The sequence below is a fragment of the Mustela lutreola genome, chromosome 4, assembly GCF_030435805.1.
Source record: "Mustela lutreola isolate mMusLut2 chromosome 4, mMusLut2.pri, whole genome shotgun sequence".
NCBI classification, from domain to species: domain Eukaryota; kingdom Metazoa; phylum Chordata; class Mammalia; order Carnivora; family Mustelidae; genus Mustela; species Mustela lutreola.
In genome coordinates this window covers 124,118,490-124,136,963 of record NC_081293.1, presented here as the reverse complement: position 1 = coordinate 124,136,963, position 18,474 = coordinate 124,118,490, and the positions used below count along the sequence as shown (strand labels likewise).

Below are 18,474 nucleotides of genomic sequence, written 5' to 3'. Positions count from 1 at the left end.
TGGATAAACATAAATATTAAACACTTAACCTAGAACTTGCTTACGTTAAGAAGATTGTTTTTTATTTTCTTTTTAACAAAATGTTAGTAAGGCAATTCCATGTTTATAAATGTGACAGTTGTTTTTCTTCCACTTAACAGTCATAATGCAATTTTTGTACTATTTTTCTCCTTATTTAACATCAACTCAATATGTGATTATAAAAATTAAGTTACTTAAAGTTCATCACTGTGCCCCTATTTTTAAGCACTTATATTAAGAAAATAACCAAGCTAAGTGAGTTTGTAATTTTAAATACAATAATTTTTTAGTGGAATGTTTAAACACCCTCTCGCATAGCATGCATGAAAAGAGCTTTGTTATTTCCCTTTCCTTAAGGAAGTCTAAAACAAGAGGGTTTTCATACATGAAGATCCTGCATTTGCTTGTTTTATACTGAGTAAAGGCAGAAAGGCTTTTATAAGTCTGAATGACCTTCTGACTCCAGTTCTAACTCACATCATGGCTGAATAGGACAGTCCCCTCTAATGCTTTGCCCTATAAATTTATTATTTAGGGAGAAAGTCTCAGAATAAATATCTGCTCATTTAAAATCAAAGGGATTGATAAAAAGAAAATTGCCACCTTTTTTATTCTTAGTTAATATTTGAAATTAAGAAAATATAAACGTTGGAAACCATGTGGACATCCCAATAAGTTAACTTTTGTGATACGGCACCCTGCTTAGTTTCATGATGATTAATCTGTTCCCAGGGCCTGTGAAGCACATGCTTTCTAGTAACTGTAGAGGTAAAACAATCACCTCGTTCATGGACGTGTTGGCTACCCAGCCTGGGTGCCCATGGGCTGGTCCCATCTGGTCACTGTCACGGACTATCAGGATGTGGTCAGATTTCTGCCAGAACTCTCACAAGAACTCCTTTCCTGTCTCTAATTTTAAGAGAAACTTTGCAGATCACTTTTCAATAATTATTGAGTGCTTACTACGCATGTGATACTGTGCCAGGTACTAAAGAGAGTAGGAAGTAGAAGCAATGTTCTTTGTCACTCAAGATCGGTAGTCACTAAACTTCAGTGAGTCATTTATTTAAGTTGTACACTTAGGAAGGTAATGAAGACTGCGACCTGTATGTCATACAGAATTATAAATCTATCCACAAGCATAATTGCACTCCCATTCACATGTGACTGCAGCACAAATTCAAAACTACTAGTCCATTCATGGGTTTCCTAAAACTGCTTTTAGGTATCGTGATACAATAACATTCCTCTCACTTCTTGCAATATATGATTTTTGAGCTCCTACCCTGTCTCTAGCACTCTTCCAGATGCTGGGCATCCAGTGGAAAATAAAACTGGTTAGGTCTCTGTTCTCATGGGGCCTCCAGTTTCTAAAAGGAGTGTTCGATAGAGACCAAAAAAGGAAACAAATAAGAAAATATCACATAAGTGTTGTTAAAAACTGTGGTGATAATCCTGGGCGGGGGGGGGACCCAACTTTATTCATTCATTCATTCATTCATTCATTCAAAGTTTCTACTTCAATTCCAGGTAATTAACATAGAGTGTAATATTAGTTTCAGGCGTGTGATATACTAATTCAGCACTTCCACACACCAGCCTGGGCTCATCAAACAAGTGTGTGCTCCATAATCCCCGTCACCTATTTCACCCGTCCCCATGACCGCCTCCCCTCTGGTAACCACCAGTTTGTTCTCTGGAGTGAAAACTCGGTTTCTTAGTTTGCTTCTCTCTCCTTTTTCCTGTATGCTTGTTTGTTTTGTTTCTTAAATTCCACATAGGAGTGTGATCATATGGTGATCAGTGAAGTGGGGGCTCAAATTTACTATTCTAGTTCCATTGCATTCCATTGATCTTTATGCCCAGGAAAGGGTCCCAAACTCAATTTACTTGCAAAAGGAAAGTGCCCAATGGATATGATAAACACCAGTGTATTAGCATTCAGAGACATTTGGTGGAAGAAGGCTAAATGTGAAATCGGCTTTGAGCTGAGTCCTAAAAAAGAAAAGGGAGAGTCAAGTCTCACTCAAGACTTCATTCATGAAGGAAGGTACATGGGCAGATCATACCCAAACTTAAGAGTAAATCTCCCCATCCATAACAATTCCGTGCCCCTTCTCCAACCCCGGTCAGTTTTAATCATGCAAGCTCTACTTTTGGTTCTGTTGTCCTTATTTTTCAGGACATCATTCTTTGAGCTCAGATCTCCTACCTCTCTCTGTTCCTGGAGCCCAGAGCAGTCCTTACTCGCTTGGTTGTTTCAAATCCTTTACCATATGGCATTTAGGCCAACATTTTCCCAACTCTTTTTACAACTGTTCAAAACCATCTGCAGGGCGCCTGGGTGGTTCAGTAGGTTAAGCCTCTACCCTCAGCTCAGGTCCTGATCTCAGGGTCCTGGGATCGAGTCCCACATCGGGCTCTCTGCTCGACGGGGAGCCTGCTTCCTCCTCTCTCTCTCTCTGTTTTCCTCTCTGCCTACTTGTGATCTCTCTCTGTCAAATAAATAAATAAAATCTTTAAAAAAAAAAAAAAGGTACTTGGGCTGTGGTCCTGTCTATAAAACAAAAACAAAAACAAAAAAAAAACAACCATCTGCATTTTTAGGGCTCTGGATTTTTGTCCGTAATTAGGTTTTATGAATAAGTTGTAACTTTCCCTTCTGGGTATTCCTTTCAATTTTGGCATCTCTGAATTAGGCCAAGGGCCCTTTGACTGACCTTACACTGGCTAACTTGAGTCAATCATATTGCTTCTCCAAAGATGGAACAAAGAGCAGATATAATTAGAATTTCCTTAAGATGTTGTTATAGGCCTTTTCATTATTTGAATGTTTCTGTAACTTGCCTAAGATTAAATAATTAAAAATAAAGTGCCTGACATTTTCACCTTACTGGGTGATACTGTTAATATGCTTTATAAATTATGAATGAAACAATAATTGTTAGAGACATTGCAGCCTTTACCTGTGAGTTTTTCTAACCTGTTTGTATTCAAACGGAAGTAAAATTTCTTCAAAGAACAACAAAAAACAAAAAACACTTTGGATTTTGGATAGAGATAAGCAAATAAATCAGTATAAGATAATCAGATCATAGGTTGTATTTTTAAATGCATGCCACTCCCATTATATTTTCATAAGGAAGTTGATATTAAATCTCTTTTAAAAATTTGTTTAAAATGTAACTTTGTCAGTAGGGCCTGTCTCATAAAATGTAACTTTATAACCACTGAGCATATGTAAAGTGACACTGAGGACAATTTTCATTTCATTAAAATGATCTCTTATTATACTGTAATCTATATTCTATAACTCTGAAAGAAAAAATTTATATATATACATGTATGTATTTTTACTCTTAGTCTTTAAAAAAAAAAAACAATTTGGGGGCACCTGGGTGGCTCAGTGGGTTAAAGTCTCTGCCTTCAGCTCGGTCATGGTCCCAGGGTTCTAGGATCGAGTCCCGCATCGGGCTCTCTGCTTGGCAAATAAATTAATAAAATCTTTAAAAAATTTAAACAAAAAATAATAATATGGATTGAGTTTATGTGTCATCTTTGCACAGGTACCATGTTAATCTTCTGTGTATCATTCTATTTAGTAAATGTGCTGCCACAGTGAGGACCACATATATATTTTTAGACGTTAATATTTGATCCTTCTAAGTGAAATTTACACAAATTAATCCTTTGGAAATATTCTATTTCAGTTGTGAAATGTTAGGGAAACAACATAAATATAATAGCACGGTTAAATCAGTAAATTATAGAATATGGAGACTGACTTTTCAGACATACTTGTTTTGAAACATTAACCAATAAATTGTCACTTCCAAGTGAAGAAATTGTATAAATTTATTTACTTGTTTCCCAGAGTAGTTTTCTGTTACTAACTTGATCTATAAGATTAGGACACAAATTAAAATTAATTTGCAACCCCTAATTATTTAGTAGCGGTTCAATTAGTAGTTACACCCTGAATAATTATGTTGAGAGAAATTCTTGTTCATCTGGATCCACAGAAAAGATATGTTTGGTTTCTGACATCTGTTCTCCATGTGGGTGGAGAGAGCAGTGGTAAGCTTTGTACCTATTTGAGATCCTTTGTATCTAAGCACCAATGTTCCAAAGACTACTGTCTGCCAAAATGATAGCCTTACAAGCTGTCTCTGGCACATCATACAATGTTAATTAAGAGCTAGTGTTCCCTCAAAATGAAACCAGAGAGGAAGACAAACCATAAGAGACTCCTGATCTCAGGAAACAAACTGAGGGTTGCTGGAAGATGGACACTGGGGAGGGTATGTGCTATGGTGAGTGCTGTGAATTGTGTAAGACTGATGAATCACAGACCTGTACCCCTGAAACAAATAATACAGTATATGTTAATTAAAAAAAAAAAAAAAAACTAGCGTTCCATGGCAATACTTCAGGACAATTATTATGGCAGTTACGCAAGTAGCTTCTCTGCCTCTGGTATGTCTCTTTTTGATAAATGAAAGAAAAATATCCTCGAGTAACTTTCTAAGGGAGTCGTACAGCTGCATCAACTTTAGGGGTATGTGTTTTGTTTGTCCTGCTCATACAGCTTTTAATATAGCATGACATTGCATGTACCATGCTCTGAAGTGCAAGGAAATGTACATGTCATTTTACTGCCAATAAATTCGGAAGTCATGAGAATATTAAAAACCACTGCTTCAAAACTGTTCACGTTACCTAATGATCAAGAGGGATTTTTATGGATTTTGTGGACACTGTATTTTTACTGAAATAATCAGGGCTACTGAATATGATAATACCCAGTACTGAAATAATCTGTGGATCTCAGGTCCTTATTGGGCTTTTGTGTAAACCAAGCTGAAACTTGGGAGTATTCATGAATTCTGTTATTCTGTACTCAATCAGAGTTAGTAACAAGAGTTAACATCTCTCTGGATGTATCTCTGTGTGCATCTCTCTCTCTCTTCTCCCTCTCCATCCACCTACAAACACATACACACATATATGCACACATGCAAACGCTCACATATTGTGCACAAGTGCACATATACACGCACATATGCATACACACAATTTGACTAGAAGAATATGAAAGTGGTGAAGGACTTTTATTATGTATATAGAGATATAGTGATATGTATGTCACATATATGCCATTTCAAAACATTACTGAAAAACCGAAATATTACTCGAACATCTTTCTGCCAACCCCATATAAGTATATGGGTTTTTTGTTGTTTTTACTTATTGTTTTGCTTGATTATATTTTTAAATTCAATTAAGTGAAATTTTGCTTCTTTAAGGTCTTTACCAACAAAGCATTAAAAGGAATATTTTTTAAAAGACCCTTTATTCTAATGACTAGGTGGTGAGTAAAAGAAAATCCTGCTATAAATCATAATTAAAGTGATAGCTTTTAAATATTGGCACAACTACAATGATTCTTTTTACCTCCTTTTAAGTAAATGTTTTGAGGCTGGAAGACAATCAGATATCTCCTAGGTTGTTGTCATTAAGGTAATTCTATTTGCAATTCCTGAATTCTTGACAGCATTGTGTCAAAATAAGCCAGTGTCTAATCTTAATGAATCTTTATTTTTAAGGCTTACATTATCTTAAGAAATAAAATTATCTTTGTGATACTATCTTGAATTACTGTACAATAATAATGATTAAAGGATAATTTCTATTTATAACAGGGTCTAGACATTATGGGATTAAAGGTAAATGATGAAAAGTGAGATTACATTTTGGGAAAAAATATCCTTTATAAACAGAAATTAGAAGATTTATTTAAAATTGGTTTCTGGCGCTCAACAAATTCTCAGTGCTTAGGTATCTTTGTAAAACATTTACCCACTAATCAAAAACCTGATTCTCTGATGCTTGTAATTTTAGTTTTTTTTGCTCCATTAAGTAGGATGACACATTTCAATTTATAATTATGTGACTTAACAGTCAATTCAACTTACAATTATAGGACTTAAAATTAATAGCCTAAAGTGTACAACAAAACCATTAAAACATCTTTTAGAGATTTGTATTCCTTTGCAAAGAAAAGAAAGGAATCTGCAACTCCTGTTTTTAGCGTTAAGTCTTTAAGAAAAAATTAGAGTCGAAACTATTAAGAGCAAGTAATTGGAAACAATGGCTTAATAGTCGGGCTCTGTATGTTGGTCAGCCACTCGGGGTCCTGTGGTGCCTCCTGAGCCCAGTGACTCCATCCTCTGAGCTCTCTGCTCACTTTGTATCTCCTGGAGAAATGCAGTTACCTTCTCTGTTTACAGAACTATCTTCCTCACTCAGTGCCACACCTTGCCAGGCATACAGAGGGCCCTTTGTAATTATGTGTGTGTTGAAGGAATAATTAGTGAACAATACCCACTTTGTGCTAACTTTGAAACTTTCATTCAGATTTCAAAGAGGACATAAGGATAGCTTCTACATTTCATCACTCTTTAAATAACTCCCTCCTTCCTGAAGCCCCTACAGATATATTCAAAATCAATATTAGAAACATTTATCTCATGATTTGCTTTAACTCACTACCCAGTAAGCTGATTCACGGTTAAAAAAAAAAAAAAAAAAGAATCCTGTGATAATCTTCCTCCTCTTTAAATCTTATTTACTTAATAGAGAAGAATTCTGTATTTTCCTTTTCTTTTTTTATAGAATTTATACCAATATGATATTTAGATCAGAACAAATATCTGTAATTATTTGTTCTAACTTTATTTCTGAAATGTGATTGAAATTTATCATAAAAAACAGAAAAGACTAGCATCTGACATATTTTAAGGACTCAAAGAAGTTTTAATCTAGAGACCAAGTAAAAGGAACTAATGGTTAAACGCATTGGCAGATCATGGCTATGTATTCTGCATACCCTTTGTTTTAAGTCCAATGAAATCATTATAATATTCAAGAATCACTATAATATTACAAAGTCACTATAATATTCAAGAATCAGCAAATACCAAGTTACAGTTTTGGAGATTGGTTGCATGAAGTGAAAATACTTGATGATCCTGAACTATAAAAATAGTTAAGATGGTAAAATTTATGTTATGTCCATTTTACCACAGTTAAAAATAATAATAAAAATGAATCATTAAGAAAAAAATAACTTGAGACTGGCTTCAGTGTTTTTGCTACTAATGGTAAAAAATAAGCAAATATACAAACAATTAAAAAGCAACTGGAAGAAACTTTCAACTTTCCCAGCCACCGCAGTGTTCTATGCTTACTCTGCATTCATTCATTTATTTAGGACCTCATGATTCTAGGTAGATGATTGACTATTGTCCATCAGCCTGTGCATGGCCCATTTTGATTAATTTATTCTCTAATCTGCATTACACAACTGTTTTAAATTATGCATTAAATTCCTGAAATACCATCCCCAACAAAAGCCAAGGTCTGATAAATAGCTGTTCCTTACCACCATGTAAGCCTTCTTTTTTCCAGTCTGGAGCAACATTGCTCTGAATCCCATGTTCATCACTCTCTTGTTCTTCTTTTTACTTACTTATTCCATCTACCCACGTACCTTAAAAGTGTCTATTTTATTTAAGGTTTTTTTTTTTTTTTAACATTATTCTGAGGGGATCATTCTGTTTGTAATTTGGGGGACTGTACTTTTTTACCTGACAACAAATTGCTAATTTTTATTGCTGTGGTCTAGTTGTATTTTATGGCTTGCTAATTTTCAAAATTGTGTGAACACATAATTACCATTATTTAAACCATTTTTGAATAAATATCATCTTCAGGTCCTTTTTACGAGCCGCATCAAGGTTAGCCCATCACTTGAGTGTACTTGCTGGTTCTAAACATTCTGCCTGTATTTTGCTAGAGATGCCTAGGCATACCTTTGGACATAATTTGCAGCCTGTTAAAATGTGCTCTAGATGGAAAATCTTGCTTCTTTTTAAAATCTTAGTAATTTTATTGAATTTGCCTATTAAGAGAGTTTGAGTGGTATTCTCTATTCTTCTTTATTCAGAGCCATAAAACCCTAAAGTTTTACTATGAAGATAATACCATATAAATACTTGTGACTTCTAAGTCATTTGTGAATTCCACGTTTAACAAGTCTCTTTCGGTGCATTCCCTCAGGATATTTTCCTGTTTCCTCAGCTGTTAAGACATTTTCTGCTAACATTGGTGAGAAACATAATCAGTTTGTCAGGAACTCTTGGAACATATAAGCAACTCGGGAGTTAGTTCTTCTTGTTTCTTCTTGCCTGTAGCTTAGCACAATGTTTCTTTCTTTAAGCTAATGGAGTAAAGTAACTATTTGAGCCTTATTTTGCAATACCTTCTTGACAGAATTGCTAAAGTTTGTTAGGAAGAAAGAAAGAATGGAAGAAAGAAAGAAAGAAAGAAAGAAAGAAAGAAAGAAAGAAAACACGTGGGATAAATTCAAGATGGTTAAAACATGATCAAAAGCTACCAACCAAGGGATTTGCTGCTCTCATCCTTAATCATTTCCCCAAATAATAATTACTATGTAGTGACTGAGACCCACTAGGTCAGACAGACTTTGGGTCATATTTTGGCTTTGCCGGTGACTACGTTTGTGGCGTTACTTGACATGTTACTTAATGGCCGTATGAATGAGTTTTCTGATGTGAAAATGGGGAGAGTAACCCCAGCCATCTAATGAGGTCATTGTGAAATTTGAATAACATAATACAGACAAAACTGTTTAACTAAGTGACAGATGCGCCTGAGCTCCATACATGTTACGTTTGCCAGCAGACCCACACTGATCTTTGACTTGGCGTGATAATAATGCTTGTAACAAGTGTTGTTTCGTGCACTTCCCTGTACACATTTATAATGCCCCACTACTCTGGGTAAGTACCCAAAAACAGCGTAAATAGAATCTCTTAAGTAAATGCTATGCTGAAATTCTACTGGCATCATGTTAAGATTTTATGGCCTTCTCAGCATAATCTACCTATATTAAATTAAAAGATTGAAATATACAAATGGATGGTTCTCTAGTTTTTCCTAGAAAATTTTTTAGGGTGGCTTTGGAAAATAACTGAATCTCAAGATTTTTACATCATATCTAACAACATGCTTTTAGCTTGATATCCACTCTTCAATTTAACACTCATTCCCTGATTAGAATTGTAGGGTGTTTTAGATACTGAGATTCTGACACACTTTGAAATGTTTTACAGATTTATTGGCCTGCTGCAAAAGAACGGGTGGAATTATGTAAATTAGCTGGGAAAGATGCCAATGTAAGTATGAGACTTTAAAAATATCTTTGTTAAACTGGTACTGATATGATAATAAATATTTATATTGGTTTTTATTGAATTAATTGTGTTGGTATATTATTTTTAAGACTGCATTAGCATCCTGTGTAAAGATTAAGAAGATATAAAATATTTCTATCTTGGCAAATGGAATGCCATTCTTCTTAGAAATTTGGAAATACTAGACTTTCTAAAGTGCTAATTCTGGATATCATTTTTTTCTTCACACAAATCTCAGAAATGCACTTAAAATATTAAAAAAAATAAAAAAATATACCCATAGGATTGTATATTTTTCATTTATATACCTATATTTTGCAAATGCATACAAAATCATGAGTATTTTAGCATCACAAACATTCAATTGATATTTAAGTTAATTTGGATTAAAATTAAACTTGTATCATCCAGAAGAAAAATTTCAAGAGCTGACATTATAGAGAGACTAAGAAGGATTATAACATTCTGAAAAAGAACTAGAAATAATTCACTCTAAAATTCGCTTAAGCGTAGCTATATGAAATAACTTATAAAGGATAAATATTGAGGTTCTAATAGAAACTTCTGGTTCAAGCTGCCTTAAGGAAACCTATAGATACAGGAGACCTACTTAATTGCTTCGGAGGCATCCTGTCTGAATTGCTTTCACATTGTCCAAGTTGTCCTGCATTCTCCCCCACATCGTGTTGTCTGTTTTATCTCCAGCAATGATGGAAGAGTGCTGTGGCTTTCTGCCTCTTCTCCTCATCGGAGTGTTCTGATTCAGGCCAGATGCTCTGTGTTCTGCCCTGACTTCTTGCCCTGTGGTGATAGGAAGAATTGTGCGCTCTCTCTCTCTCTCTCTTTCTCTCTCTCTCTTTTTTTTTTTTCCTTCTTGGCAAAATAAATGACTTCCTGAACATAACTGAAGATGAAAAGAGGTTCTAAACTTTTCAGAAACATGGATATCTTGAGGCTTCTTGTGCAACAGGCTCTAATGTTGCTGTAAACACAGTAACCCAGGGGTATTAAGCTGAGCCATGCCTTTATATTTAATAACAACAAAGAGTGTGTGTTAGAGGAAAGCATAATTGGATACAAAAATTCTCACTTTATCAATGGGACAAAAATAAAACAACATGACACATGATGCCTAATAATTGAGGGGAAGTTTAGAAGACTAAGAATTTGAGGCAGCTGGTTTGCTCATCCATTTGTTCATGTATTTATTTATTCAACAAACATTTATTAAGAACCTAAATATGTACATAAATATGTGTATGAAAAGATACAGTTTTTACTGTCATGGAGCTTTTAACACATAGTAACGACCACTGCAACACAAAATGATCAAAACAAAACAAAAGAAAAAAAATTATGATTATGCCCTATTTTGTTTTCTTTCAGTATTAAATGTTATCTTTTCAGGCACATTTATGTTAACAGAAATATATCAGGGGCTATTAGCATAAAGGAAACAGGAAATAGTTTTTGCATTTATTTTACTTGAAATGAAAAAGATCAAGCTATTCTATAACACAGTCTTCTTCCTGTCTTATCTCTAATCTCTTCACCCTGTTTAATATCTTAACTGAGCAGGTGCTCAGGTCTGCAAATCCTCAGTCCTTTTTCTGTACCTGTAGGGGAAAAAGAGATGCATTGATTATGAGAGTTTTCAAAATTATTTTAATAACAGTACAAACATGCCATAACAACACAAATACTTTGATATTTTGTGTCATACCAGTACTGACTGTTTAAAAAGGAGGCAAGTAGGAAAAAGTGGTTTAAATTTCCTCCAATAAACTAATGTCAGTGTTCCCATGAGGAATAAAGACTCAAGGTCAAACAATCAGTGAAGGTTTTGTGACAATGTTCTCATTTCAGAATGTTCACTAGTTCTAGTTATATAGTAACTCAGTTGCCCTTATTATTAAGTTAAAGCAAAGGGTGATAAACTTCTCTGGTGGTGGTATCCTAGAGCATGTAGGACCCAGTATATGGAACCTATTCCTGCAATTCGTTTGTATTTGGGAGCTATAATCACCTTAAACCTTCAAGCACACCTACTACCAGCCCAGGACTAGAGATGTGGAGAGTTTTTCTCTTTTTACTGCAATCTGTAGAATTTGATGTTGACTCATGTAGGGATAATATCTCTGTCTCCTTCTGTTTAATCTTTTTAATCTTTTTAATCTTTAAAATAATAGTGTTTTTTGATTTTAGAAATACTAACACTTTTATAGCACTTACCATGTTCTAGGAACAGCTTCCAATGCTTTATAATCTTGTTTAATCCTTAAAACAATATCATATGCTAGACTTTATTATTATCCCTCCTTTTATAGATGAGAAGACTGAGGCCAGAAAAATTAAATGTCTTGCCCAGTATCATATATCTAGTAAATAGCGAGGCCAGGAATTGAATCCAGAAGTCTTGCCCCATAATCCGTGCTGTTACACAACACTGTGATCTACACATAAAGGTCTGAACTCTCTGTATAAGTTCTGAAAACTTTATCCCTCAAACTGTACCCCTCAAATCCCTTCTCTCTTCAGTGTCCCCATAACAGAGATCCTCAGTTTACAGCATTGCACAGATTTCAGCCGACAGAAAACTGAGACAAGTGTGTGGTTTTATTGACCTCTTTATTACCTTTGGCATTACCCTCTCTCCTCCCTTCTCTCTAGTAATTTTTACCTACTTCCCAAGAGTGTTTTTAGGATTAACAAGTGTTTGGAAAGACTGTCCCTTTACACAAAGGTACTATATAACTGGAAAAATAGTGAATTATTTACCGTAATGAAAGTTAACTAATTGGCGTGGGGAGGGAGTGGAAGATGAGGAAACAAAAGAGAACTATTCCCCTTTCTGGACCACAGTCTCCAGTTTGGTCCAAAGAAAGGAAATAGTGACAGGAAGCTATTTCATAGTATTTTATTTCTGCTTAGAATATTATTCAAAAGAAAGTCGCTAAAGAAATGTCCTTAGTCCTGACTATAAAGAGTGGAGTCAACAGCTCAGTTCAGGCAAAAGAACGCACAGGATGTGGGTAGCCTGGGTTGTGTTTGTCATCTTAACCCTAGAGGCACACTACCTTGTCAATGGAGACATGACGTAGACTTCAAGGATCCTCCATCGCCCAATTTCTGTGATCACATTCTTTCTTTCTTCTTTTTTAAAGAACGTCTAAAAGCAAAACAAAGTGCTCCTTGTCGAAAGTTTGCAAATTACATGGAAGTCATCCGTAAATATCTCCTCCCCCATGAACACTGCCCAGAGATAGCTGGTGACATTTTGATGTTTATTCTTCTATCTTATCTATTTACTATTTTTCAGAATGAAATCATTGTATACATAGTCCCCTAAAACATTTTTTTTTCACTTTGCAAACTGCCATGAGCATTTTCCCATGTCATTAAATTCCTTTTTATAACACAACTTTTAATAGCCACACTGCATTCCTTTATATATTATTTCATCAATCCTCTATTGTTAGAAGTTTGGTATATATCCAGTTTTTAGCTATTATAAGTGATGCGTCACATGAAAAATCTAATATGTAAATACTGAGAACATCTTTGATTATTGAGTAGAATTACAGGTCAAGGATATAATTTGGGGGTTTTGGGGGGGGTATAAAATTATTTATACACATTGCAAAAATTACCCTCCAGAACGTTTATGCCTTTTGTGCTTGAACCAGCAGTGCATGTTCATGAGGGGGTATATTTTGCCATACCCTTACTAATTATGGTGGGTATAACATATGGTTAATATTTACTGCTAAAATGTAAATGAATAAAATAAATGTATTTAATCTTTGCCAACAAAAAGAAAATTATTTTTGTTATTTTTGCCTGAAGTTCTTTCATCACTATAAATGCTAAATATTTTATGTATTTGTAAAATTAGGGCTTATTTTTTGGAATTTCATATTCCTATAATTTCTTTATTTTTAAATTTTAGTGTTTTCTTTTTCCTTACTAGTTATTTACAGATTTCAAGATATATATATTATTATATCATTATTATACATATTTTAAGATATATAAATATGTATAAAATATATTATTACTTTGTGATCAACTTACTTGAAAATATTTTTTCCCAATTATCCTATTTGATAGGATAAATTTGATCCTTTGAACCACTTTTAAATATTTTAATAGGCATACTTTCCTTTTTTTCTTTAAAATATTTTCCTCTGTCTTGCTACAACAGCTAGTTTTTGCTCTGTAGAAACTTTTATTTTAGATCTCGCATTTTTAAGAGAGAAATGTAATATGGGGATTTTCATGTATTTATTTTGAAGTGTTGACAACTTATCAAAATATTCTCAACACTGTAAGACCTAAGCACATACCTGTGTAGAATTTATCTCTTTTTGAGAAAGAGAGAATGCATGCATGTGTTATCAGGGGAGGAGCCGAGGAAGAGGGAGAGAAAAAAATCTTCCAGCAGACCCCCGCTGAGCATAGAGCAAAGCTGGGCTTGATCCCAGGACCCTCAGATCATGACCTAAGCCTAAATCAAGAGTGGCTGCTTAAGCCGTTTAACCACTCATACACTCTGTAGACTGGATTCTGTTCTGAGGTCTGTTAGACCCTGGAGCACTGTGCAAAGTCTGTGGTAATGACCAAAAATGTTTAATGATCACTATATTCTGCAAAATACACTAAAAATAAAAACAAACTTGATACCTAAGTCATGAGTGTCTCTCAACATATAACCTAAATAAATTAAAATTGGCAATTATAAATTAGTTATCAGAATATATATAAAGCTGAATTAGATTTAATTGGACTATATATAAATCTAGAGAATTAAAATTGATGCATTTATGTGTTGCTTCCCCCCCACCATATCTAGGGTGAAACTAAAATTCCAAGTATTAATACATAATACAAATATATACTAGCCTTTTCTTCCAAATATTTATTCAGTTTTACATATGTCTTATTTATTTAATTTCATTTTGTAAATGTATATGTGAGGTAAAATATTGAAGCATTACTTGAGAGAATCGAAAAGTTGATACTAGTTTTAAATTTTCTCTTTCTTCTGATGGAAGTACTAGTAGGTGGGGGGGAAGTAGGTGGGAAGAATAAGGAAGGAAGGAGAAATTCATATTTTTCCAAATTTGAGCATATTACTCCCTAAATTGAAATGTTCGCTCACATGCAACCACACTTGGAGTTGTAGGGAATAGCTAACAAATTAGCCAGCTTTCGGGAAAAGTTAAAAAAGCTGCTTCTCAAAATTATCTTTTCTCATGCCTCACGGAATTACACTGCCATGAATAGCCATGCAGGTCGCTAAGTTGAGTTAAATCAAGTTAATCATTGCTCCTGCTATTTAAGCAAAACTCCATCTTGCAGGATCTGTTCCCAGCTTTCTTCTCCTCCAGGCAACTATTGCCTTTCCCTTGCCTCCAGGCTGCTTTGAGAGTTACCCTCTCTCAAATTCACTACAGAACAGTTGGAGCAGAACTGACTTTTCTGTAAACTGTCAGACAATTCAGGGTTCACCCATAAATTATTCTGGTCCATGTCAGCCCAATCTGGGAGGAGGAGGAATGTCATAAATCCTAGCGAATATCTCACCAAGTCAGAAAACTAACATAATAAATTACTTTCCAGGGCTGGCTGCGTTTTCATAAGGTACTCCTAGAAAAGTTAAAGGATGTGAAATATTTTAGGTGTGATTCAGAGCTTTTTCTTTATAATCAGTAACATTATGTCTCCTCTGTGTATAAAATTTCACCCCGGACCTTATTAGCCTTTTTAAAAACAATGCTGTGTCTCTCATAGTCCCTACTCTTTCCGACTCCATAATTTTGTAATCTGGAAAAGAAGTGGCTTTATTTCTTTATACAAATACTTGTTGCAGAATCTTTTAAAATTGCTGTCATAGTTAGCGTGGGCTACTGTAAAAAAAACCTCAAAAACTAGGTGGCTTAAACAACAAACATTTATTTCTCACAGTACTGGAGGCTGGGAGGTTCAAGACCAATGTGCCAAAAGATTGGGTGCTTGATGAAAATTCTCTTCCTGGCTTGCAGATGACCATCATCCTGTTTTATCTTCACCTGGCACAGAGAGAGAGAGGGAGAGAGAGAGAGAAAGGGAAGGAGGGGGATAAAGGCAGAAAGAGAGTTCTGTCTCTTCCCATCATGATGATCCTCATCTCGGGGTCTTTTTGGAAAGCTAATTATCTCCAAAAGGCCCCACCTCCTGTTACCATCCCACTGCGGGGCTTAGGGTTTCAACCCCTGAGTTTTAGAGGACATATGTGCTCCCTTCATCACAATTACCCTCTAAATTCTATGACTATTTGTTAAAATAGCTTTTTTAAAAATGATGAAATAATGGGCAGCGAGTCAGTCCCTCCTCACTCCAGCAGTGTAATTCTACTCTTCCCCTCCCTGTGTCCTGTTCCTGGTATAGATCTCACCCTTGTATAAAGGGCTTCATGGTGAGGCGGGGAGGGGAGGGGGACGACCAAGAAATAAAAGTTCCTTCAGTGAGCATGAGTGAGTAAAATAAAAGCTGAAGAATGTTAAAACCTCTCATTCTAGTGATGAAGCCGTCATTACAGTTGATCTGGTGACCACAGACATTTTTAAACCCTTTGCCTTGGCTTTTCTCATATTACTGTGTCTCTATAATTTGTTCTAAGTCATGAGTATGACATAGGTACTACCTGAATTCGATTTTCGTTGGAGATTGCCTAACATGATGTTAAAGAATATGAAGCTAGAACCCCGTGGTGCCTTTGTGCAAACAGAAAATAAATTCTCTCCATCAAACACCTTGACAGAAAGGTGAAAACTGATATAATAAGGATTTTGTTAAACAAGACTATTTGCCAGAAAACTGTCTTAGTGAATTTGAAGTGTTCCTTTCTTAAGAGACTGCATATAATGAATGTTTGAGAACATACACAAAATATATGAAAATATTCAAGATAATAAAGATGTCTATAGTATAATTTGCACATTCTTAGAAGTGCCCCCACTCCCACCCCCCCCCACCCCCTGCCCAGCCTCAAGAGGACTAAGTCTGCCTATCTGTGAAAGAAACTTTCTTGACTTGTGTAGCTCTCTTGGAGACCGATAATGATACGGTCCCTTCAGGCAGTTTTAAGCAACTGCTTTGTTTATAGGAAAGCAGAGAACAGAAGATACCATTAATTCATTGTAACATTCTTCTGCGTTAGAATGTGCACATTTTATTAATTGGGATCTATGAATTCTTGAGACATAAAATTGCAAGGCTACCTGGCCCACGAAAATCCTAGAGACTAGGAACTCTGTACGACAAATAGGCGGGCATAGGTTTTCACTCTAAAATCTGAATAGCCACAGGGATATTGATATTTTATATAGATCGGAATCAAGGTAAGTAAAAATATTAATATCATATTATTTAACTTAATCCTGTCAGTTAAGTTGTTGTCTGCCTTCTGAAAATTGTATTTAATTCTAAAAACCACCCTACCAGGTACATCACTATTTTTTTGTCATTTGGGTTTTTTTGTAATATATTCCTTCTTAACAACCCTAACAACAAGAGTGACCCATTAGGTCAACGTCTGACCAGTGAGGAACCCATGGTCATTCAGGTAGGGAAGAACTAGACTTTTTCTGTGAATCCCAGTTGTTTTGTATGTTTATACCTTTCTTGGTGAACACTTCCCTATCTTCTAGATAGAGTCAATCTAGAATAAAAGTATATTCCAGCCCAGTGTTTTCTCAGGGGTTTTGGGGTCCAGGAACCTTGAAGCCAACAATTATGTAAAGATAAAGAATTACTTATGGGACGTAAATAAGAAATAATATACAATAACAGGAATGACTACTATGGAAAATGTAAGAGTCACTACTTAGAAGTAACTAGAGGATAGATAATATACGTTATAAAAATAATAATACGAGATATATTTTTAGGACCAAGCACATGCAAAATGGGCAGAAATATAAAAATCCCTTTAAAAATTTGACTTGGTGTTAGAAAATGGGTGGGAAAAACAAAAGACTCTTGAAATAAACATAAATTAAATCTTAAATGCTCTGTAACATTGAAAATAGATGGGAATAAAGTGGTAGGGCATTCCATCCAATAAGAATGGAATACATACATGGGAATACACAAGTGTGTTTGTGTTTGGTTCAGTGTAGCTGAGACGGTTGATGTTGTCAACAGTAGGATCTATGCGGGATAAAAATGTGAGAACATGACAGGTTTTGTTCTTAGGTAATTCCTGAAAGAAGGTGTGGATATCTCATTCTGTTGACATCCATTCTCTAGGCCCTGCTGAATACCGTGGAGATTTGCATTCTAGCTTTCTGATTAGTTCAACACCTGTAAAACTTCAAAAAAGCTTCAGTCACTCATTTAAGCCACAGTTTCTAGTTTGTTTTGCCTCTTTCGCTAAGTCAGATATTTAAGCATGTCTTATAAATCATTTTCATTTCTATTGTTTTTCTTAATGATTTATCTACTTGGAAAACAGGTGGTATGAATGATAATTTTTCAAAAACGTGAATTGCGTGCTAATGCTTTAATTTTTTTTTATGTCCAATAGACAGAATGTGCAAATTTCATCCGTGTACTTCAACCCTATAACAAAACTCATCTTTATGTGTGTGGAACTGGAGCATTTCATCCAATATGTGGTTATATTGATCTTGGAGTCTACAAGGAGGTAATATAATGAAATAGCATGAAAACAATTAGTTATAATATCTTGTCACTTAATGTCTTTGACATAAAACAGGCAGATTTGAATATAAAGTTTGTATCATATAGTTTATGAATCATAAGAACTCAGGTTCCCAGGCACCTTATAGATTGCCATTTTGATTACACACTTTATCTACCCAATAAAAAGTTTTTTATTAGAAGTTTTTTTAATGAGATGATCAAAATTAAAAGTGTAAAATGTTTCAAGTGTTTGTTTTCTATGGGCTCCATGTATGTCTTTATTTTCTCTTGAGTTTCCATTGTAATTAGGTCTATATTGGTTGCTCTTAGTAAAAATCCAAATCCCACACAACCTCGCAGTGGAATTGTATCTTATAAATAATTTCATTTTTCCCGTCCAGCAAATTTGACCTGTTACATACGGTGACAGTGGTGCACGCTAAGTCCAGAGAATTTTAATTATTTTCTTAAAATTATATAGTCATTA

The 18,474-nt window shown here is 34.8% G+C and overlaps 1 protein-coding gene and 1 non-coding gene across 4 annotated transcripts in view; one reads left to right on the top strand and one right to left on the bottom strand.

Annotated features, from left to right (window-relative positions):
• The window catches only part of SEMA3D (semaphorin 3D), a 201,744-nt gene that overhangs the window by 104,025 nt on the left and 79,245 nt on the right, over nt 1-18,474 (top strand). For all 3 annotated transcript variants that reach the window (XM_059170986.1, XM_059170985.1, XM_059170987.1), the window contains 2 exons: nt 9,219-9,281; nt 17,869-17,988. In XM_059170986.1, the coding sequence (XP_059026969.1) occupies nt 9,219-9,281; nt 17,869-17,988 (183 nt within the window). The remainder of the gene's footprint in view (nt 1-9,218; nt 9,282-17,868; nt 17,989-18,474) is intronic.
• LOC131830997 (U6 spliceosomal RNA) lies at nt 3,543-3,647 on the bottom strand. Its single transcript, XR_009353521.1, has one exon. It is a non-coding gene; the product is annotated as a U6 spliceosomal RNA (small nuclear RNA).